This window comes from Leptonychotes weddellii, chromosome 13 (assembly GCF_054177405.1).
Source record: "Leptonychotes weddellii isolate Sample4059 chromosome 13, ASM5417740v2, whole genome shotgun sequence".
Classification (NCBI taxonomy): Eukaryota; Metazoa; Chordata; class Mammalia; order Carnivora; family Phocidae; genus Leptonychotes; species Leptonychotes weddellii.
This window is the reverse complement of record NC_138381.1, coordinates 35,846,340-35,870,644: the sequence shown is the minus strand read 5'-3', so window position 1 is coordinate 35,870,644 and position 24,305 is coordinate 35,846,340. Positions and strand designations below refer to the sequence as shown.

Genomic DNA, 24,305 nt, shown 5'->3' with positions numbered 1-24,305 from the left:
AAAAAGTGGTTAAAACAATAATGAAAACAAATATGCTTTAGAAATAATTGTCAGAGTTGATCAGTAACACAGAGTGCAGAATAAACAGAGCTGCAAAAACTCAGCACTGTCTTATGTTACCCATATTTGTTTTTATCTCTGCTGGTATAGAAAATTGAGTCATTTGCACAGTTAGCTAAAAAGGCAGCAGGACTAAAGTTTTTGAGGGGCTGAAATGTTAAAGTGCTCAAATATAATATCTCATTTAATACAACAACCACCCTATGGAAGAATAATCAATTATAGCAATTTACAGATGAAGAAACTAAACTTCACCATAATTAGCTTATGTGAGCTAATTAGTAAATTACAGAACCAGAATGCAAATCCAGTTTTGTCTTACTCTGTTTGATTCAGCAGCTCAACACTAAATACTCATTTTTTTTCTCTCTTTCTCTACTATGGCTATTATCAGAAATTTGAAAACAACATTTTTTGTTTACGTTTTTAGATGTGAGGCTCTCCTTCTAAATAGGATAAGGTCCTTTCCTTTTATCTATATGTCTTGCCCATTTTTTTCCCACTTCATCATTCATACCAAAAACATCCAAAATTCTTATGTGATATCCTATATAAATATTCACTGATATCAATATTATGGAACATAGAAACCATGAAATTCACATGGGGAACAGCTAGTATGACCAGAGCCAAAAAACTCTCAAAGTTGCTCCCAGCAAACATCACTATATCTTGACCACATATACTTTGTTCTCTACACTAAGTATTTTGAGATTGGATTATACTCAACACAGCATTTTTATTAGTTAACTATATACACACATACATTATATAGACTATATATGCTTTTATGTATATCTATACATGAAAATAGTGTTTCCTTTCTCATAGTGATAAAAAGAATAAACTCTGAAGTCCTATGGGTCTGGGTCTAAATCCTTTCACATCCTAATTAAGAAACAGTTGTAAAAATTAGAGTCAAGGACAGCTTTAATTGCTATTATTCTAATCACCATATTTTAATCATTTTGCATATGCAAGTTTGTATTTCTAAAATTATCTTCAGAAACTTGAAGGTACACTTTCCCATTTGTCATTTCTTTGTCCTTCTTGGTGTCTGGGACTAGGCACACTGTGGGTTCTTAATAAATAATGATTAACTTGATATAGTCATCTATTGAAAATACCAGTAGATTATTACTAATATAGTTTATTTGCAATAATCTTCCTTTCCAATCCTAGTTTAGTGAGTCAATATGCACAGTTTTAAAAGCACACACTGGAACAAGATGGACCTAAACTGGGGCTGGCTCTAACCACTGATTAGCTGTACAAAGACAATCATTTAATTTCCCTGAGCTTCTGTTTCCTCAGTATTCATATTACATACCTTAAGAATTTGCTGTGAGAACTGGATAAGATAAAGTACACAGATTGCCCACAAAGTGCCTGGCACATTAGGAAGTCAATCAATAGTAACTTTAAATATTATTTGACATTATCCATCACCATTGTTAATTAATAGATCTTATTTAAATCAAACTATAATTCCTAAATGTGACCAATGTATATCCTTCCCGTAGTCCTTCAAGCTCTGTTCTCAATGGATTACAAAATAGAAAAATAAGAACCAAAAGGAACAAAGGAAGAGAATGTAAGTTCTAAGTGAGGGTCTTATGGAAACACTAGAGGCCTTAGAGTATGATCATTCTCTGAGTGAAAGACCTTACTAACCCTTGTTAGGTATGTCCCTGATTAATAAAGGGACTGAATAAGAGCTTTCTGAAGACAATAAATATGAACAAATTACATAAGGTTTTGTAGAATATCTATTTCTAAAGGATTACCTCAAAACTTATCAAAAAAGTTTGGGTGAAAAACCATATATTATTAACCATGTCACGTGAGTGAGAAATACTGAAATGAGTGGGAAAGATTATTAATTTCATAATTAATAAAAGTTCTTATACTTGGAAAAGAATAAACATTCCCAGTTATTCAAATAAGAATAAACCCAGGGGAATAATAAAAAATGAACGCAATTTATGTTTGTTTGTTTTTTATGTAGGCTCCAAGCCAGGTGGAGCCCAATGTGAGGCTTAAACCTGAGATCAAGAGCTGAGCCCAAGAGCCACCCAGGTGCCCCCACAATTTACGTTTTTAAACCAAAATTATCAAATATCACATGTGTACTCCACATCAAATAATGATGGAAAATAATGGACAATTTTAAGAATAAACCTTAAAGAAATTTGGTCTTATCTCTTTTACAAATAATATATTGAACATTTAATATTTTGATAAAATTTAAGTACTTACTTTAAATTCCCAAGTGTCTGAGCAAAAGTAATATTTTCTTTCTCTTTTTCTTTTAAGTTCTTATTCAACTGATTTATTTTTGCATGATAAATAATTGTTTTACTTTTAGTGTTCTCTATTTCTCTAAAAGTTATTGAGCATTTTTCCTGGAAAATAAATTCAAGGATGTTTTATTTTAAATACTAGAATTTTCAAATCCTTGCAACTTAAGGACACAATTACATTTGGCCATGTAAACAATTAAAAGCAAACAGTAACTTATTATCAGTGTAAGTAACAACTTAGATTTATGTTCTTTCTCTTCTCCATAGTTACATCTGATGAGATTGTCTAAAAAATGGTTTAGAACTATATAGTCTCTCTTCCCACAGCTCTCTTCCTCTTTCCCTTTTCCCCTCTCTCCCCTGCACTGTCTTCCCCTCCACATGCCCCCATACAAGCACACCTTAAAGGCATGTCCTTTCAAAATATAAACATGTGGATGGGGCACCTGGGTGGCTCAGTTGGTTAAGCGTCTGCCTTCAGCTCAGATCATGATCTCAGAGTCCTGAGATCGAGTCCCACATTGGGTTCCCTGCTCAGTGGAGATGTCTGCTTCTCCCTCTACCCCCTCCCTGCTCATGATCTCTCTCTCACTCTCAAATAAATAAAATCTTAAAAATATATATAAACATTTGGTTACTGGTTTTCAAACATGTACATTGAAGGTGGGCAAGGATATACATTGTCCTGATCTTTCAAACAAAAGAAATTAATATTTAATACGAGTACACTTTCCCAAGGCTGACCTATGCAATTCCAAACTGAAGATTTTATTTTGCATCTAGTTTTTGCATGATCCTTTCATGACTGTTGATGTTTATATGACTGAATGATTTACTGATTGGATGACTGACTTACTGAATGCTGTTCCCCACATTTGGCATTGCTTCTAATTAGTGCTACTCTTCCAAATGATTTTAGATATCAACTGCTCCCTTTGCTCCTATTTTCTCCCACTTCCCCCATATGCTCTCTGATTCTTTCTCTACTCTTACAGATTTCAAGTAGAAAGGCTAATCTTTTATATTTATTTTCCTATAAAAATCTGCTATTTGTCCACGACTTTCAACACTGGGTACTGTATTTGGATTTTCATACCCTCCCTTTGTTTCTTTCTTTTTCTGAAAGTTCTAGAATTCGTCTACTGATAAATGAGGGTTTTTTGGTTTGCTTGTTTTTAATACCTGAATGTAGTTGAAAGATGGCTGACTAGGATTCTTCAGTGTGACCAATAGGATATTATATTATTACTGGGAGAAGAGTCAGTCCCCCCAAAAAGTGTGAAGAGGTTTGACAAGTATGGAATAAAGTAAGTAGGTAGGAGTCAAAGAGATGGGCAACTCTGGGTACAGCATGCTATCACCGAACTTGAATTTTAAGTCAGATTCCATAATTCATGCCTTAATCTTGAATGAAGATTCTCACAGCAAAGTCAAAAGACATCAGAAGCAATGGTATCAACAACTTAGACCAGACCAGTCAATTCAGCAGTTCTAAAGGTGGTGTCAAAACATCTACACTAAACGAAAGAAAGAGACAGTGTGTTTCCTGCAGACAGCAATGAAAAGCAAAAAATGGTATTTTGCCACTCTAGTAGGTACCATCAGTGAGGCTTTGGTAAATGTGAACAGCATAACCCCTTCCATGGCATCAAAAATATCAGAAACATCATTATGGTAAGCTGAGTCTAGAGAGAAGTCGTTAGATGTTGTATGTCAATCAGGAGTACAAATCTGCACATCTGCAGTGAGCAAAAGACTGGGGACCCCCCCAATAGCCATTTGTAAGTCTTTTGAGAAATGCTGAAGGGCCACCACAGCAAATGGGAATAGAGGCAGATTTATTTATTTAAGATTTATTTATAATTTGACCATTCTTTGGCTTATTTTTTCTCTAGCCCTGAGGGACACAGGCATCAGTAATTTGGAGGCTTTCCAACCCAAGGGTACTTTCATGTCCAGACCTGGAAGAATCTAAAAATCTGAATTGCAGTTAATTAATGTTTTAGTATACAACATTTTTCATCATTTCCTTATCCCCCAAACTTTCAAGTCACATATTTAAAAAATACTAGGTAATAAAGATTATATTCAGATTCTAAATTATTAATTTCAAATTATATTTTTAATTTTATTTAAGATTTTTTAAAGATTTTAGATTAAGAATTTAAGATTTTAATATTTTTATTTAAGATTTAATTTTTAAATTATCTAAACATAATAAGTTTAGAATCTATGCCTAAGATTTAAATTGGGGTTAGAAATAGTAAAAATTCAGTAATGGCCCATGTTTAACTTGGCCCATGTTTATTTTGGCCCATGATTGAAATGCTTATGCACAGTAAAAGATAAAATTATTTGTCTTAAAAATTATTTGTCTTAGAACTTAAGTTCTTAGAAGACAGAAATAGGGTCTATAGTATGGCTTGTACACCTCTCAGCATAAAAGTACTTAATAAATGCTATTAATGATATTTGACATTACAACAGTTTGGTGTTCAACAGCATGGCGCATGAGGCATTTCTTCATCTGTGTATTGCCCATCTCACTAGCTTCATCTCTTTTCACTTTTTTTTTTTTAAAGATTTTATTTATTTATTTGACAGAGAGAGACACAGCGAGAGAGAGAACACAAACAGGGGGAGTGGGAGAGGGAGAAGGGAGCCCAATGTGGGGCTCGATCCCAGGACCCTGGGATCACGACCTGAGCCGAAGGCAGACGCTTAACGACTGAGCCACCCAGGCGCCCCTCTTTTCACTATTTAAAATAGGTGCCCTGCTCTCTGGTCATACCAAACTACTTGCAATTCCACACACAGCACTATTTCATGATACCTTTGCTTTGCAAACAGCACCTGTTCCTAAAATGCCCTTACTTCATTTCTTCATCAATTTAAAAATTATATAATGATAATGATGATGATGATGATGATAATAAGTACCTTCAGTGACAATAATTTTTTAAGGCTTTTTGTATATCATCTCTATTCTCCACAACATCATGGCAATGTTAAGTATTTAACCTTCATTTACTCCATTAGTAATTCTCATTTTTAGATATAACCTCCTCTGAAAAACCTATCCCAATTCCCTCAGTTCAGTCAGGTGTCCTCCTCCATGACACTCTTCCACCTCATTATACTGCTGTCATGGCTTTGCTCACAGTGTATTAATGCTCTGTGTCCTTGTCTGCTCCCCAACAAGATAATGTGCTTCTTGAGTGAACAAAGTTCTCCTTTTACTTCCCCAGTTCCAGCAAATTCTAACAATGTTTAATATATCTCAAGTGCTTAATAGTAACTGAAAAGACAAATTTATTTGAAGGACAAATAAAAGAAAATTAACCCTTCTTTTCTAGCCCTTCAACTCCTAGTACCTTCTACAATACTGAGCACACACACAAAGAAAGTGTTCAGCCATATTCTTCATTGAAATTTGTTATATTTATTAGACATACCACCTTTGGCAATTTTTAGTTAATATTTTTTGAAACCAGTATTCAGATGTGGACATGAATAACCAGGTGGTTTTCCACTGCCATGTTCAACACATATGTTTTACCTTTGTGACATGTGTTAACAGTAATTTGTTATCAATAACAGTAGTATGCTGAGTAGTAGGAGCTTGTCTGAATGTTTTTGTTCCTGATTTTAATGGAAATAATTTTAATGTTTTTGCCATTAAGTATAACGTTTGCTGGAAAGTACTGGTAGACACATTATCAAGGTAAGGATGTTTTCATTCTGTTTCTAGATAGTTAGAAGTGTTTTTGAAAATCATTAGTGCCTATAGTGTTTTATTAAATATTTTAGGTTAATTGTCTTTCCTTTCTGTAAATGTACTGAATTATATTAGTACAGCTGATCCTTGAACAACACAGGTTGGAACCGTGCAGTTCCTCCTACAGGCAGATTTTTAACAGCACACCACTGTAAATGTATTTTTTCTTCCTTTTGATTTTTCTAATAACATTTTCTTTTGTCTAGCTTCTTTTAATATAAGGATATAGTATATAATATCTATAGCATATAAAATATTTGTTAATCAACTATTTGCAATCAGTAAAGCTTCCAGTAAACAGTAGGCTATTAGTAGTTAAGCTTTGGGGGAGTCAAAAGTTACACGTAGACTTTCGACTACGTGAAGGCTGGTACTGCCTAAACCCTGCATTGTTCCAGCGTCAGCTGTACATTTGTTTATGTTGACTCATCTTCACATTCTTCAAAGGAATCTTACTTTGCATAATACATGCTTTTTAATCACATTTTAAAAACTCAATTCACTGATATATTTAAGAGTTTGTCATTTGTGTTCATAAGTGAGGTCACCTAAAGATTTCTTTTTCAAGCTAGTATTTTTCAGTTACAATTTCAGAATTATATTATTACAGAATAAATTTAGAAGCTTTCCATACTTTCTTATGGTCTGTATCTGGTCTTTGTAAGGAGGCCTATAAAGTATCTGGGCTTGTTTTTTGTTTTTTTTTTAATTAATTTTTTTTTCTTTTAGGGAGAGAGAGAGAGAGAGAACGCACACATGCAAGCTGGGAGAGAGGGGCAGAAGGAGAGGGAGAAAGAGAATCTCAAGTAGGCTCCATGCCCAGCATGGAGCCCAATGTGGGGCTCAATCTCACGACCCTGAGGTCATGACCTGAGCTGAAATCAAGAATTGGAGGCTTAACTGACTGAACCACCCAGGTACCCCTGTGCTTGTTCTTGTGGTTAGTGGTATAGACAAATTACATTTATTCTATAATTTTTATTCTACTCTTGTTGTGATTTTCCCTCTTTACCCAGTTTTCATTATTTGTATTTTAATAAATAGTATAATAATTTGTATATAAATTGTATACTTCATCTAAATTTTAAAACAAAGTTCTATGCAAAATAGCATTCTTTCTTCCACTATTATATATAATTATGTCTCTTTTAATTTTTCCCATGGCTGTTTTTATCTTCTTTTTGTCCTTATAGATATGCTAAGTACTTTACATTTTTCTTACCAAAATGATTATTGGTAACACTAATGTATTACTTTGGCCTGTTCCATAAATTTTGCTGTAGAGTTTATCATCACTAATTTATAAATAATTTGTGCTTCTACATATTCCTTAACACAGAACAAATAATGAAAAAATGTAATTTAAAAAATATTTCCAATAATGTTTTCTTTTTGCTCTATTTTTTTGTTACTGAGTTCTGATTTTGCTTCATTGTATTCAACAAAAGTAACCTGTATGATCTGACCAGAATAACATAATGGTTAAGAGCACAGACTCTAATGTCAGTGCCAGATTTAGTGAATCTCAACTCCACCGTTAATGAGCTGTGTGAAACTGAACAAGTTAATTCAAAAACAAGGCATTAGATTCTTCAACTGTAGAATGGGGATAAAAATAGCACAATCTTCACAGAGTTATTATGAAGTTGAAATGAGTTAATATGAGCACTTAAAATAATGCCTGGTATACAGAGAACATGCAAAATATCAGTATCTGTTGTTGTTATTAGCATTACTATTTTCCTTGATAATTTTTAATCTTTTGTGGCCTAGTACAAACTTTTAAAAAATGATATTATTACACCTCTATTTCAGAGCCAACATGCTGTCCACCAACAAATCCAATTGGTGCGACCTTTAAAGTATATCCAGAGGATACCAAGTTAAAGACAATGGACTATCTCCACCCCCCATATCCAGTGATTCTCTAAAGACAAAATATTAGAGAAAAAGATTCTCAGGGAGCAAGTATTTCTAATTTGGAAAAAGCCCTGAAGCCCTTTGATATATGACCATTTGCTCATGCTGCCTATACACCAGCTTGAGGGTAAAACTGAGATGTCAGATATTAACAGATGTTTCAGTCTGTATATTGGTCTCATCTGTATAAACATGGTACTATTTTTAGTACAATACAAATCCCCACCTCTACTTTGTAGGACAGGTTAACAGGAGGATTCACTAGTACAATGGGAAAAACACTGCAAGAGAAAAAAATGAAGATACAGAGACTGTGTGTGTGTGCATGTGTGTGTGTGCGTGTGTGTGTGTGTGTGTATGTGTATAGAAACTACTTAGTGCAACCAATTAGAAATGAGAGGCATCAACCTAAAATAAATTTGCTTGAATAGTTTTCATTGACATAAAGAAGTTGTAAATTCATAATTATTTTTTATGTTAAATTTCTTACCTCAGTTTCTGTTATTGCCTCACGGGTTTTCTTCCCCCTTCTTCGTAATTTTTGCTTAGTTCTTTCCACATTTCTTTTAACATCGTCTCTCCTCTCAGTTATATCATTTAATATCTAGAAGACATTCAGAAATTAAGATGTGCAGCATTTGCAATCCAATTATCCTGGTTTAGACCAAATAGTTCTCAAGTGACTATTTTAATAATAACAATATATATTTTGGTATAAAGGAAAAGGACCAACAAACATGAATTACAAAACCATACTATGATATCCACATCCCAATATTCCATTTGAATTATTGGAGAAAACCAAAATCTAACCAATTTTAGCTAAGTAACAAAAACTAAGAAACTCACATAGAAATCATAAGTTTTCACCATGATACTTAAAATATCTAAACCAAAATTAAAATTCCAGATACAAATTGTCAGCAATCATTACCAAAAGTACATAAAAACTTATTGTTTTCAAGAGTTTGTGTTAAATTGATAGTTCTTATAACTTATAAACTATTAAAATATAATAAAAACAAAAATGATTACTGAACTAAAAGATGAGATAAAACAATGGCTATTATAAAATAAGGGGGGAATAAAAGTCATTAATCTTTTCAGGAATTCATTATACTCAGATGATTATACTGAGGCTTTTGAAGCAATTAATAAATTTCCATCACTAATGTAAGGAGGATCCATTATTAAAATCATTTATCTCACTAGGTGTTAGTACTGGTTATATATTCATTACATGAGCTCTAGGATAAGCAATTAAGAGCCCTGAGTATAGTAGTATACTCAGAATTTGTTGTTGCCGTGTTTTATGGCCTTGTTCAAGTTGCTTCATGCATTTAGGCCCAAGTTTTCTTAAGGCTATGATCCAGATAAACTCTGTCTTGTCTACTTCATAGGGAGACTTTGGAGATCAAAATGAACTCTCATAATGGGAACATCTTATAAATCATAAAGTTTTTTAAATTAAAAAAACACTGAAAATTATTAAAGACTAAGAATATAAAATTACATCATCATTTACAAAGAAAAAAAAATCCTGTTGCCAAAATGGCCCAAATGAATATATGTATGTCCTCCCTGCATCTAAGGACAAGAATATATAACTCTTACCACACCCTCCACTTTTCCAAAAGACTAATGACATGATGCATACATATTCTTCTACTAAATTTTTCTTTGGGAAGGGCTAGCAATATCAGTTACTGCCATAAACTTGTTGTTTTGAAAATATTTTATCGACGTTTGCTTTATTTTTCATCCTAGGTGTCTTAACTTCTTCTACATACATCAAATATTTGCCATAAAAATGCCAAGATGCATTATATTTCATATTTGAGCAAACACAGCCTTAGCATTTTATTAACAAGCAGTGAAGACTTTGAATTAAATTTAACATAGTGGGCAATCACGTCAGATAAATCACTACTCATTTATTTGAAAACTGCTTTTCCTAAGTACACTCTAATATAGAGTATGGGGTTCCAGGTAATAGCATTAGTAGTCTTGCTATATAGTTTCACTACAGATCAGTCGTGTGGCCATAATATATGTATTTTGTTCATGCTTTTGTGTCTTGCTATGTGAAATCATAATATTCCAAGTAACACTGTAAAATCACATACATGATTTGACTTAAATATTCCTGGAGATTAGCTTCTGGATTAATTACAAATACTTACATCAGAATGTTCTTTGTGGATAGTTCTGATTCTTATAGCGTCTTCTTCTAGTTCAAGCAGAGATGCCTCTAGCTCTGCCAGCGCCAGGGCACACATTGCTTTCTTTTCCAAAAGTTCCCGCCTCTCAAGTATCTGTTCTTCGTGAATGGTATACAGTCTTTTCTGCCAGCAAAGATTTTAAATAATTCATTCAGTTATTAATTACCTAAACATAGGTATTAAGGAGCGCACTTGTAAGGGTGATGTATGGAATTGCTGAATCACTATATTGTACACCTGAAACTAATATTTCACTGTATGTTAACTAACCGGAATTAAAAACTTAAAAAAAAAAAACAAAAACATTTATTGAGTCTCAATCCTGAGCCAGGAAGTAATGTCTGTTGTTATTTGAAAATTAAAAATAAATTATGCCACCATAAAAAGCAACAGGTATGAATATAGCATATTTATACAATGCATAGCTATTATTAGAAAAAATGAGAGAAAAATTTAATATAGACAATAAAAATGAAACATTCTTTTTTTAAATTTTCTTATTAACATATAATGTGTTATTTGTTTCAGGGGTACAGGTCTGTGATTCATCAGTCTTACACAATTCACAGCACTTACCATAGTACATACCCTACCCAATGCCCATCACCCAGAAAATGAAACATTTTTAAGTAAGTATTGGAAGATAATAGGGTTAAAAAGCACACTAACAACAAATATTGAAATATATGCAATTCCTGTAATCTAAGATCTAATAAAACCAATAAACAAGAAGTTAATGACAAAATATTAAGTAGAAAGGGCTAGAAGATTATGGGGTTATTGAACATATATACTCACAGAAAAATAAATCAGAAAATTTGGCATTTTCAGCATATAGAACTAAAGAAACACTGCTTTTATATATTTAAAAATGCCAAATTTCCTAACAGAAGAAATCACAATTTGTGTTTATTTAAAAGAAGACCAGAGGTCCAGATAATCTCAAATAAGTGTATAAAATAACACTGTTTTGGACTGTTTTGCCTCTTGATTTTATTTTTATAATTTTAAATATTTATGTATTTCTGAAAGGGGGGCATTCTAGAAACATGCCAAGGATGAAAACATCCAACCCTGGTTCCAAAGGATATGCAGGTGGTAGATAAAGATAAAAAGAATTAAAATTGATTTTGCTAGCTATAATAATTTAATCTCAAAATCTTTATATAGAAATATCATATTTTTCTTTCAGTGTTAAATAAAGAAATTCCATTGAAAGGCACTAAAAGTAAAGAAAACATAGCATCATCACAAAGCAAACTAAAGAGACACTTAGGAATAAGATCTCACTGCCCTTTTACTAGACTGGCAGAAATCCCCATTAAGCCACAAAATGAGATATGTGTCTGGGAGGTCAGTTTCTTTATGCGTGATCAGATACTGCTGGTTGTACAGAGGGCAACTGTCATCAGCTGAGGAGAGGAAACTGCTGGCTTGCAAACCAAGGAGTGAAAAGATGCCTCATTACAGGCAGATTTAAAATGCTAAGTAAAATGCAAATTAAAGGAAGAATAAAATTTTGAAACCAAATTAGGATTACCTGAATCATCATTCCATTAGCCACTTCACCTCGTGTGAGTTTTTTCAAGAATTCTTCTCTACCCTATAAATTACCAAATTTTTAGAAAAGGAGGTTTTATTTATAGGATATCAGAAAACATTATTAAGGACAATTGCTAACACAAGATACATTTTACTTATATTATAATAAAGAGTAAAATATTCATTAAAAATTGAGTATTATAAAAAAACAAAAACCAACCAACCAACCAACCAAACTCCTGATGTTATTTGAAGCAAAGTTAGTAAGTGATACAACCCCAAGAAAAAGAATACAGAATTTCAGTTCAGTTCAGTTTGTACTTTATAACCCTGAACTAAAATATTAAAGTAACCAATAACCAGTCTTCAACTCCTCTTTTTAAAAACTATCAGTTTGTTTTTAATATTACTTTACAGAAGGCACACATTCAATTTTGAAAACAAGATAGACACAATTCAAGTTTGAAGTTTGTAAAATGTGATCAGGTTCTCCATTTGACTAGAATAAATTTTTTTTTCTTTAAAAAAAAATTATTCCTTGAAAGTTAGTGGGCAAAAAATATGTGGATAGATTTAAACTCTCCATAGTTATACTTGACATTACCACACAATCAGAGATACTGCCTTTTAATTATGCAATATGAATTATGTAGCTGCTAAAAACAATATCAGGGTTAAATGGATACATAATACTGTAGACAACATGAGACAGAGTGTGGTCTACTTAGTAAAATACCAACTGAACTATTATTGAAAATGTTCAAGAAGAGAGGCTGGAGAATGACAGAGTTATATGGTAGTTGTAAAAACATTTCCTAAATAAATAATTTGTTGAATAAATGCATTAACAAATAACAAACAAACTGCTTTTGGTCCCTAGGTTGGGTAATTAAACTGTAAAAGTTTTAGGTTCTTTCAAACTCAAAAATGTGTCTTTAAAAAATCTCTTTATATAATGAGAAACCCAAGATCCATTAAAATATCACAGTCACACATATTCTTACTTATAAACAGCATGTTAAGGATGGAGAGTGAAACCAGGCCTACAAGATGTTTTCCTGAGACTTGGGTAAACAGGTGAAGTGGTAGGAAATGCAGAGATAAGTGCCTGAATCAGAACTGGAAGAAGACTGCCACTTTTACCAATATGGCTTACAACCCAGCTTGTGCCAGACTTTTCGGTTCTCATTGCCAGTTCATTGTAGAGGGAATGAAAGCCCACAATAATTGCCATTTCACAACTATTACAACAATGGATTCAACCAAGAATTACCAATAGATGCTAAATTGAAGTGCATTTTTTTTTTTTTTTGGAAACAAAGACAATTGCATGTTCTTAAAATGTTGCTCAATTGAGTACTTATTAATTACAGCAGGAAAATGAATACATCTGTTGGTCATAACTTTACCCAGATGATCAAACTTACTTTCACTAGTACTGAGACAAACTTATACCATGTACTTTGTGATATTTCACTGACACAATATTATAACTATGTAATATTCCTGCCAAAAGTGTTTAACCTGAATCTAATCATGAGCAAACAAAAAATAAATCCATAGTGAGAGATGTTCCGCAAAGTAACAGGCCTAGACTCTTCAACAAATGTCAGTGTAATGAAAGACAATTTTTTTTTTTAATGTAGGAGACTCTAAGATGAAAGGAGACTCAAAAGTTATGAGATAAATGCAATGCATGGTGCTACGTTACATACAGAAATCAACTGAATTAGAGAAATTCGCATGTGAACTACGTATTTGTGCCAGTTATCTAATTATTGCCTCTTAATTCTAAATCCACTCTTTTAACTCTAATTTGAGATACTGGAGCTGTATATGTAAACAGTTTTCTTTTGCCAGCTGGAGTTAAGCTAGGCTTTGTCAATAGAGGGCAGTGGAGGGGCTTACAAGGCTGCAGCAAGGCACTTCACATCCTTGTTCTGATTCCAGTTATTTTCTTCTTCTTTCTGCAGAACTGCTGCCAGCTGGTATGCGGAAAACCAATGGTGCTTACCCTCCAGCCAAGTTCTCTACCCAGAAACTCCATTCAAACTCCATTTAACCTCCATCAAATTCTCTGGCATCTGGCAAGCGGTTGCTAATGGTCATTCACTGAGACACAGCCACACTCTCTCCAGTAAGACCTTACTCTGCTTTGGGGGAAGGCAGCCTCTTCCATACTTATTACTTCTTTGGGCACTTTCTTCATCCATAAAGGCTGTGGCTGCCCCCTATACTTGGCTATTTTTATATTCTTTAGAGCAGAGGTCAACAAGCTTTCTCTGTAAAAAGTTAGTAAAAAATTTTGGCTTTGGGGACATAAGGGCTCTGTAACAACTAGTTAATTCCAGTTTTGGAGAATAAAATATATCAAAAGATCACTTTGAAGAGATCGAAAGAAGCCAAAGAAAAGGGGGAGCATTCTCTGAGGCTGGGAAGAGCCCACACTAAAATGGTCACCTTTGACCTGCTGCCTGGCTTTAGCAGCCAAAAACCAGAAGGTGGCAGCAAAGAGCTATTCTACTGGAAGAGACTCCTATGCTAGGACAAAGAACTGAAGAGCAATGTAAGGATGCTATGTGTCCAGAAAAGCACTTTTAAAGAGAAAAGAGAAGTAAATACTAAATATAAAGATATAAGCTCAGAATCAAGGAAGTAGCATCAGTCTGCTTTCCAGTGATGGAGGGGAGCTAAGACAAAAGCTGGAGAATTCAAATAATTATAAAACGTCTGAGACCAGGACAGAAATAAATAGACTTTAAAATTTAGAGCTATAGTCAGAAAGAAAAATTTAGTATTTCTGCAAATAACTGAGTTGGACTGAATCAGTGGGACAGAGCAGCTCTGGCTCTACATTGTGAGAGTACTGTTTAGTGGCCAGGATCCTAACAAAAAGTCCAGGTAGCAGCCCAGATTCTTTCTAAAAATAAACACAAAGGTACTATTTTATCTTTCTTTTTCTATGAAAAAAACATAGTTTTTTTTTTGTAGAAGCATTTTTAAATTACAAAAAGTAAAATTAAAATAACCTGAATCCACAAACCCAAAGATATGCATTGTGACTTTTTGGTGTATTCCATTTTAGGTCCAGGCATTAAAGTTGTTATGTTTGGTAGAGTCAGCCTAGAAAGATCTTTCTGAGCCACTAAAAAAAAGTCCAATTTTTTTAAAATTAAAAACTGAATTTACAATTTATCCCTGTACTCACATATTTTAACAACTATTCTATTACTGTAAAATTTGTGTATTGTTTTCCCATTATATGTTAACTATGTATTCATGCTTTCCATAAACATTTATTGAGTACCTACTTTGTTTTAAGCACTGTTCTAGGCATTGAGATGCCCCAGTGTACAAAACAAACAATCCTTGTCCTCTTGGAGCATATTTTCTTATTGCTATTTTGTAACTATTATAAACATACTTAACATGTATCTTTGTACCCTTTGTTCATTTTTATTATCTAGTGATTTTCTTTAAGCCTTGTTTTTAGAAATAATGTTAATTAACTATAGATTACAATTGTATTTAAAGTTCTCTACATATACTGGTTTAATATCCACAAATCAGTCAACATGATACATGACATTCACAAAATGGAGGATAAAAACTATTCGATCGTCTCAACAGATGCAGAAAAAAACATCTGACAAAATTCAACATCTGTTCATGATTAAAAACTCTCAACAAAATGGGTTTAGAGGGAACATACCTCAACATAATAATAAATACATGACAAACCAATAGCTAACATCATACTCAATGGTGAAAAATTGAAATCTTTCCTTTATATCAGGAACAAGACAAGGATGTCCACTCTCACCACTCTTATTCAACATAGTACTGAGAGTCCTAGCTGCAGCAATCAGACAAGAAAAAAATAATAAAAAGCATTCAAATTGGTTAAAGAAGAAGTAAAACTATCACTATTTGCAGATGACATAATACTATATATAGAAAACCCTAAAGACTACCAAAAAATTATTACAACTAATAAGTCAGTAAAGTAAAGTTGCAGGATACAAAATAATACATAGAAATCTGTTATATTTCTATACATTAATAATAAAGTAGCAGGAGAAATTAAGAAAACAATCTCATTTAAAATTGTAGCAAAAACAATAAAATATCAGAAATAAATTTAACCAAGGAAGTAAAAGACCTATACTCTGAAAATTGTATGACATTGATGAAAGAAAGTGAAGACAACACAAATGAAATGATATACCTTGCTCATGAGTTGGAAAAATTAATATTGTTAAAATATCTATACTACACAAAGTGACTAATCCACAGATTCAATGCAATCCCTATCAAAATACCAAGAGTATTTTTCACAGAACTAGGGAAGAATCTTAGTAAATTAAAAACACTGAAACAAAAGTAAAAGAGTACATGATCAAAGCTGTTAATATGGAACACAGAAAGAAATAAAGAAGAGTGACTGTGCTTGCAATCTATAGCATAAATGATTGAGTTTCTGAGCTGCTTAAACCAGAAGGAAACATGAAACATTAGAGACTGCCAATTATTAAGAGAGAAGGAATATAATTTTATCAAGAAAAGTTTTTTCTTAGTTCTGAAATCTAACATAAATTAAGTGCATAGGTTTTTGACCATCTTGAACAACATGACTACCTCTTTCATTAATTGAGAAAATCAAGCAGCAATAATCCATTTTGACCATTACTTTCACCAACTTCTGTTAAAAGCCAAGGATGTAATATCAACTTATGATTCAATAAAAGCTACTGTACATGGGTCAAGAGTAATACACTTTATATTTTACTAATAGGTATAAATCCTCAAGAATCAAAATAAATAAATTATTACAATGTCCATTTTCTAACCATTTTAAAATATCATCAGTCTCAATCAGAATCATGATAGAAGCTGTATAGTACACAAATCACATTTTGGCTTATTAAAGCTATTTTACTGTTAATTGAACTGAACATTCTCTAAGAAGGCCTGAAGTGGTAAAATTTATGACCTCTGAGAAAGTTTTTTAGAAGGTTTTGATTTTTACTTTGCTCAGACGAAGGTCCTATATAAGCTTTATCTCGGAGATTAACAGATAGTATTTGAGGGGAGGGCCAAGATTTTTCTCTAAAGAAGAGTTAAGGGTTGTTATAAATATTTGAAAAAGAACTCAAGCAAAATCATAACCTTCTAAAGTCTAAAGTTATAGATCAGATTACTGTGCCCTAGAACACTGTAAGGACATAACACATTGTCTTTTTCTAGCATTAAAAGTAATCCCTAAACACCTAAACGAAGTTTAAAGGCTAGAAATCATACAATGTTTGCTCTTAGACCACAACGGAATTAAACTAGAAATCAATTAATAGAAAGTTTATTGGAAAAATCCCAAAATATATAGAGACTAAACAACATATTTCTAAAAAACATATGCCTAAGGAATAAATCTTAAAAAAATTTATAAATATTTTGAACTAAATAAAAACAAAAACACAATTTATCAAAATTTGTGGGATACAGCAAAAACAGTGCTTAAAGAGAAATTTATAGCACTGAATGCATATATTAGAAAAGAAGAAAGACCTAATACCAATAATCTAGATTTCAACCTTAAAAAACTGGAAAAAGGAGAGAAAATTAAATCAAAACTAAGCTGAAGAAAAGAAATAGTAATAATTAAGAGCAGAGATCAATGAAATTGGAAACAGAAAATCATAGTGAAAAAAATCAATGAAACCAAAATGTGGTTCTTTGAAAAGATCAATAAAATTGATCAGCCTGAAGCCAGATAAACTAAGAAAAAAAGAGGCAGGACACAAATTACTAATATCAGAAATGAAAGCAGTGATCACTACAGATCCTTTGGATATTGAAAGAACAGTAAAGGAATATATGAAAAACTCTATTTTGAAAAACTGGATACACTTGATGAAATGGAACAATTTCTTAAAAGACATAATCTGCCAAAACTCATATAAGAAGAGGTAGATCATCTAAATATGCTGCTATTAAGGAAATGAAATTAATAATTAATTACCTTCCAAAATAGAAAGCACCAGGCCCACACGGGTTCACTAGTAAATTCTATCAAACATTTAAGGAAGAAATTATACTAAATCTCTATAATCTCAGAGGATAGAAGCAGAGGGATGCTTCCTAACTCATTCTGTAAGACCAGCATTACTGAAGCTAAAATGTGTGTGTGGGAGGGAGGGGATTGGGGTATTTACAAAAAATCTACAGCTAAAATAAAAGTTTATGGTGAGAAACTAAAGCTTTTCCAGTGGATCAGGTATAGGCAAGGATGATTCATCTCAACATTCCTTTTCAATATTGAACTAAAAAACCTTGAAAATACATTGATAAAAAAAGTAAGTAAAAAATATACAGATTTGGAAGGAATAAATAAATCTGCCTTTGTTCACAGATGACACAATTGTATATTTAAAAATCCAAAAGAATTAACAAAAGTACCCCTGGAAATAATAAGCAATTATGTACAGGTGCAGGACACAATGTGAATAAACAATCTTCCATTGTTTTCCTATATGCTAGCAATGAACAAGTAAAATTATAAATTAAAAACAATGATTATTCGTATCAGTTCCCTCCAAAATGAAATAATTAACTCTAAATCTAATAAAATATGCATAAGATCTATATAAGGAAAACTCTAAAACTCTGATGCATGAAATAAAAAAAACTAGATAAATGTTGAGATATTCTATGTTAACAATAGGAAGACTCAATATTGTCAAGAAGTCAGTTCATTCTAACACAATGTGTAGACTGAATTCAATCACTACCAATATCCTAGCAAGTTATTATGTGGCTATTGACAAAGTGATTCTAAAATTTATAAGGAGAGGCAAAAGACCCAGAATAGCCAACACAATATTGACAAAGAAAAAAGGAAGAGGCATAAACACATTTAACATGAAAACATACTATAAAGCTACATTATTCAAGACAGTGCAGCACTGGTAAAAGAATAGACAAATAGACCCACAGAAATACAATCAATTGATCTTTGACAAGAAAGCAATGACAACACAGTGGAGCAAAGACAATATTTCCAACAAATGATGCCAGAACAACCAGACATCCACATGCAAAAAGAAATGAAGCTAGATGTACTTTATACCTTTCACAAATATTAACTCAAAATGGATCATAAACCTACATGTACATCAAAAAAAAAAAACTGTAAAACTCCTAGAAGATAACAAAAGAAAACCTAGATTATCTTGGGTACGGCAATAACATTTTAGATACACCACCAAAGGTACGATCTGTGAAAAAAAAATAATAATCGATAAGCTGGGTTCATTAAAATTAAAACCTTTAGCTCTATGAAAGCCACAGTCAAGAGAATGAGAAGATAAACCACAAACTGGGAGTAAATACTTGCAAAAGACAAATATGACAAAGACCTGTTATCCAAAATATACAAAGTACTCTGAAAACTCAACAGTAAGAAAACAATACGTTAAAAAGGGGGTCAAAGATGTTGGGGGACCTAGCCAGCTCAGGCAGTAGAACATGGACTCTTGATTTGGGGGCTGTGAGTTCAAGCCCCATGTTGGGTGTAGAGAGTACTTTAAAGGGGGGGGGGTAATGAACTTAACATGCAACTCACCAAATAAGATATACAATGGCAAATAAGCATATGAAAAGATGCTATACATCATCTGTCATCAGAGGAATGTAAATTAAAAAACAACAATGAAATATCACTACATGGCTATTACAATGGCCAAAATCCTGATCACTGACAACATCAACTATTGGTAAGGATTTATGCATTGCTGGTAGGAATGCAAAATGGTACAGTAACTTTGTAAGACACTTTGGCAGTTTCTTATAAAACTAAATATATACTAAGATCCAGCAACCATGTTCCTTCACTCATACCCAAAGGAGATGAAAATTTATGTCCGCATAAAAACCTGTATATGGATACTTATAGTGGCTTTATTTATAACTGCCAAAACTTGGAAGAAACCAAGGTGCTCTTCAATAGGTGAATACATAAACTATGGCAATCCAGATATAGAATATTATTTAGTGCTAAAAAGAAATGAGCTATCAAGCCATGAAAAGACATGAGGAATCTTGAATGCATATTAGTTAAGTGAAACAATCTAATCTGACAAGGCTACATACTATATTATTCCAACTATATGATATTTTGGAAAAGGCAAAACTATGGAGACAGTAAAATGCCAGTGGTTGCCATAGTTGCCATCAGAGGGAGAAGGGATGAACAGGTAGAGCACCAAGGACTTTTAGGGCAGTGAAAATACTCTGTATGATACTATCATGATGGATACATATTGTTATATATTTGTTCAAAATCTAGGCATGTACACAACACCACCAAGAGTGAACTGTGATGTAAACCATAAATTTTAGGTAATTACCATTATCCAATATAGGTTAATCCTTGGTAAAAAATGTCCCACTCTGGTGGGGGATGTTGACAATGGCGGAGGTTACATGCATGTGTGGGGGCCAGGGGTATATGGGGAATCTCTGTATCTTCTCTCAATTTTGTGGGGACCCTAATACTAAAAAATAAAGTCTAAAAGGTGATCCTAATATGGTTATTTTGAAATTTTGAGGCTGAATAAATCTTTTTTGGTTGGAGTATATATCTCCTTAGTGTCTGACTGACTAGTTTAGATCAACTCCAGCATCAGAAAACCTTGTCCCCAAATTCTACACAGCTGCCTAAAAACTATGCTACTTTGGGCAAATCATTTCACCCCAAAATGAACAAACTAATAACACCACAGTATTATGAACAGTGAATTAACATGTATAGAGTAGCCTATAGTAGGCTTGCAGAAAACTGTCTTCCTTTCTACTTCCTTTCTTCTTTTCTACTAAGTTTCCACTTAGTTCTAGTACTATGATTTTTAACCTAGAACCAGAGTGGCCTGATGTTCTTCTTTTCCACCAAAATTCTAGTATGTTCAAAAAACCCTCCAAATTCCTGCAGCTTGCACAAAAACCTTCTATTTAAACGTTGAGAAGTACTTAATATCTGATGAGCTTTCAAGATTTTTCTTGTTACGATATTACATTCTTCAGACAACACTGAATGATTTTCTGTTCATTCCATCAATACCATAATTGAATACATACTACCCTTTTATTGACTTATCTCCTATCCCTGTGGATAATTTTATCCTGGGACTTAGCTAACCGTGTCTTTTCTGAATAGGTGAGTTATCGGGATTGAAGGTATGAAAAAATTGGGACAAATTATCTGTAATAGCTGGAAAATTCCAGAAACTGCCAAATATCTTGATTGTTCAAGGTTGCTTCTAGTCTAAGACTGCCTAAGTCTAACTGAGCATTGTACAGGTACATTAATTTGAGGAAACATAACTCAGAAATTTTACCTCTAAGGTTTCAAAATGTTATTTCTCAAAGCTAGCTCAGATGTGGTAACGCTATAATTTCTAGAAGACATGAATTAAGGGCAGAATCAACAAATATACAAAGTTACCTGCAAGAAAAACATGATGCCAAGACTCAGAAAATTAAATAGATTTTTATTGCTTAGTCAATGAGAGACAGTGGGGTCATTACAAAGGCAAAACTACAAACCTGAATTACTCCAAACCTGAATTACCTAAGGACTCTCTAGAAATTTATTTTTAATTCATTACCACTCTGACACAGATACACATGTGTACATCAAAGAAAATTAATGCCCTATATATTCAGCTCAGAGATTAGTGGAAGTGTTTAGTAATGGGGAATTACTTCCTAAAATGCATAATTTCTTTCTGTTGCTTCTTTCTGTGTCTTAGCTACTAAAGGGTAGGGAAAGGACCTGATTAATACTTTCTTCAATTTTGCTTGAATAAAACCAGGGGGACACTTACACTTTGCCTTAGGTTGGTAAAGCAAGAACAGTGGAGTTACATCAAATTTGCACTCAACCTATAAACTGTATTTTATGGCATTAGGAAAACTTAGAAAAAAAATAAACAATTCAATATAACACCCTTCTTAAAAGATGAGTGACTTGGGCTAGTGAAGCCATATAGCTGAAGAACTGAAGGCAGGTTGTGACAGGTATGAGATAAATATGTGAACAAAGGTTTCCTGTCAATTGAAAAAATTAAGAGACATTGTTAAGTGACCAAATCAGGGGTTGATGTCTTCACTGATATCCTCAGTGGAAAAAAAAAATTAATTATTGGCCATTGAGAAACACAGACTAACGAAAAATTAAAGAAAATTATAAAACAACATCTACTGTGTTATTATATATGCTAAACCATATGTATAATCACATGCTTTATATTTTTAAAATAACTTTGAGGCGGGGGTGCCTGGGTGGCTCAGTCGTTAACCATCTGCCTTCGGCTCAGGTCATGATCCCAGGGTCCTGGGATCGAGCCCCCCATCGGGCTCCCTGTTCGGCAGGAAGCCTGCTTCTCCCTCTCCCACTCCCCCTGCTTGTATTCCCTCTCTCATTGTCTCTCTCTCTGTCAAATAAATAAAATCTTAAAAAAAATAAAAATAAAAAAATGAAATAACTTTGAGGTTAATTTTTACTATACATATAGTTTCTATCATACTAATTTTGGAACATATATGGCATAAAAAACCCATTGAGTAATCCATGGGAAGGGATAGAGGTAAAATACACAAGTCCATCGAACAGCTGGATTCAATGTGGGAACAAAATCCTAGTCTCTCAGGTATAGAAACATTTATTGGAAGACACTCTAAGTGTCCTAAATTTAGAAAGCACAAGAGAAAGTCTTCACTGAACACAGAACACAGATTCTGAATTTTACAAATAATTGTATGATAATAAGTATTCAATAAGTAAATGCTAAAGATGGGAGGAGTGTGAATATGATGTGTGATGGACAGAAGTAGCCTGTTAAATCCTTTATGTGTGGCAAAATGGAGTTGACTTTGCTAGCGTCTATACCAAATGACAGGGGGTGGCTATTCATCATGTTTCTCACTTAGGAATAGATTTGAGGCCTACGAGCAGTTGTTTCTGTGGAAACACTGTGGTCTACTAAGCATTGCTTGGTGCTCAGGAATCCAGTAACTTGCAGGCCTGATGTAGGTAATCCCTTTTCTTCTATTAGTAAGGTGCAAGGGCACTTCCCAGCAACCCTTCTTCCTACCATAGGCTGGAACTATTATTATACATTAGATACACAGGATGAGTTTAAACCAAGCACCATTCTTCTGGTGATCCAGGTAGTTTATGGTCAGTAACACCAAAAGGCAGACGTTAAATGTTGATTAGCTACACTGAGCCCCATTCCTCTTCTATTCATGCTGGGCAGCTGAAGAGAAATGATTTTATTCAGATTTATTAGAAGGAGTAATTATTTTAAAAGGCTATTATAACTTAAATTAAAATCAAACTATCATCAACAAATCAATAAAACTGAGGTTAATTACCGTTTTTTACAACTAAGCAGAACACAGAGATACAAACCTTGAATTTTCTTCTCACTTCTGCTATTTTCTCTTCTAATTCCTCTGTTTTAAATTTGGTTAGGTGGAAAACAGCACCAAGCTGATAAGCTTCCCTGTATAATTGTTTAAGAAATTCATCATTTTTTGACCTTAGTTTCATCAAAGATTGGATTTCAGACTCAAACTCTGCTTTTTTCTTTATACTGTAAAAAACAAAACAAAAAGATTGATATGATTATTTTCAAAAGACTATATATTGAGGCAAATACATTTAATAATAGTAAAAAAGGAACAAGGTCATGTTTTAAATGTTGCCAAAAATATAAAATAACCAGATACTTAACTAAAACTTGAATACAAAGAATATGACCCAAAATTCTATTTATTTTCCTGCTTTTCCTGTTGGCTACTATTAATTGTCAAGCTGTGCTCCACCTCAGAAGGATAGCAATAAAAAAGGCTTGGAGACCTCTAATGCTCAGCTTTCAGAGCATTCATTCCTTCTATATCAATCCATCCCTTCTAATCCTGTATAACATTGCTATTAAGAATAATCAAATAGGAGAAAAATGCAGTCCATGAAAAAGAGAAACAAAACTTAACAAAAGAAAACTAGTAAGTAAAACAAAACTTTCAAAAAGAAAACCAGGGGTGCCTGGGTGGCTCAGTTGGTTAAGCATCTGCCTTTGGCTCAGGTCATGAACTCAGGGTCCTGGGATCAAGCCCTATCTTGGGGCTCTCTGCTCAGCGGGGAGTCTGCTTCTCCCTCTCCCTCTGCTCCTCCCCACCGTTCGTGCTTTCTTTCTCAGATAAATAAATTAAATCTTTAAAAAACAAACAAACAAAAAACCAAAAAGAAAACCAATAGCTAAGGAGAAAGAGCTAATAGAGGGAAAAAGTAAGACATTAGATTGGATATCACCTTTTTCCAGATACATACCATTGAGGCATACAAGATAAGAAGAAAATAAAAATAAGACATAGCTACATTCACATGAGGTAACCATCTCTATGGAATAGAAATAAAAC

The 24,305-nt window shown here is 33.2% G+C and overlaps 1 protein-coding gene across 1 annotated transcript in view; it reads right to left on the bottom strand.

Annotated features, from left to right (window-relative positions):
- CCDC178 (coiled-coil domain containing 178) overlaps window positions 1-24,305 on the bottom strand; it is a 346,874-nt gene that overhangs the window by 223,361 nt on the left and 99,208 nt on the right. Inside the window, exons 12-16 of the mRNA XM_081802535.1 lie at window positions 23,296-23,479; window positions 11,824-11,886; window positions 10,245-10,406; window positions 8,552-8,665; window positions 2,320-2,465 (exon numbers count right to left, since the gene is read on the bottom strand). Coding sequence (XP_081658661.1) covers window positions 2,320-2,465; window positions 8,552-8,665; window positions 10,245-10,406; window positions 11,824-11,886; window positions 23,296-23,479 — 669 coding nt within the window. The remainder of the gene's footprint in view (window positions 1-2,319; window positions 2,466-8,551; window positions 8,666-10,244; window positions 10,407-11,823; window positions 11,887-23,295; window positions 23,480-24,305) is intronic.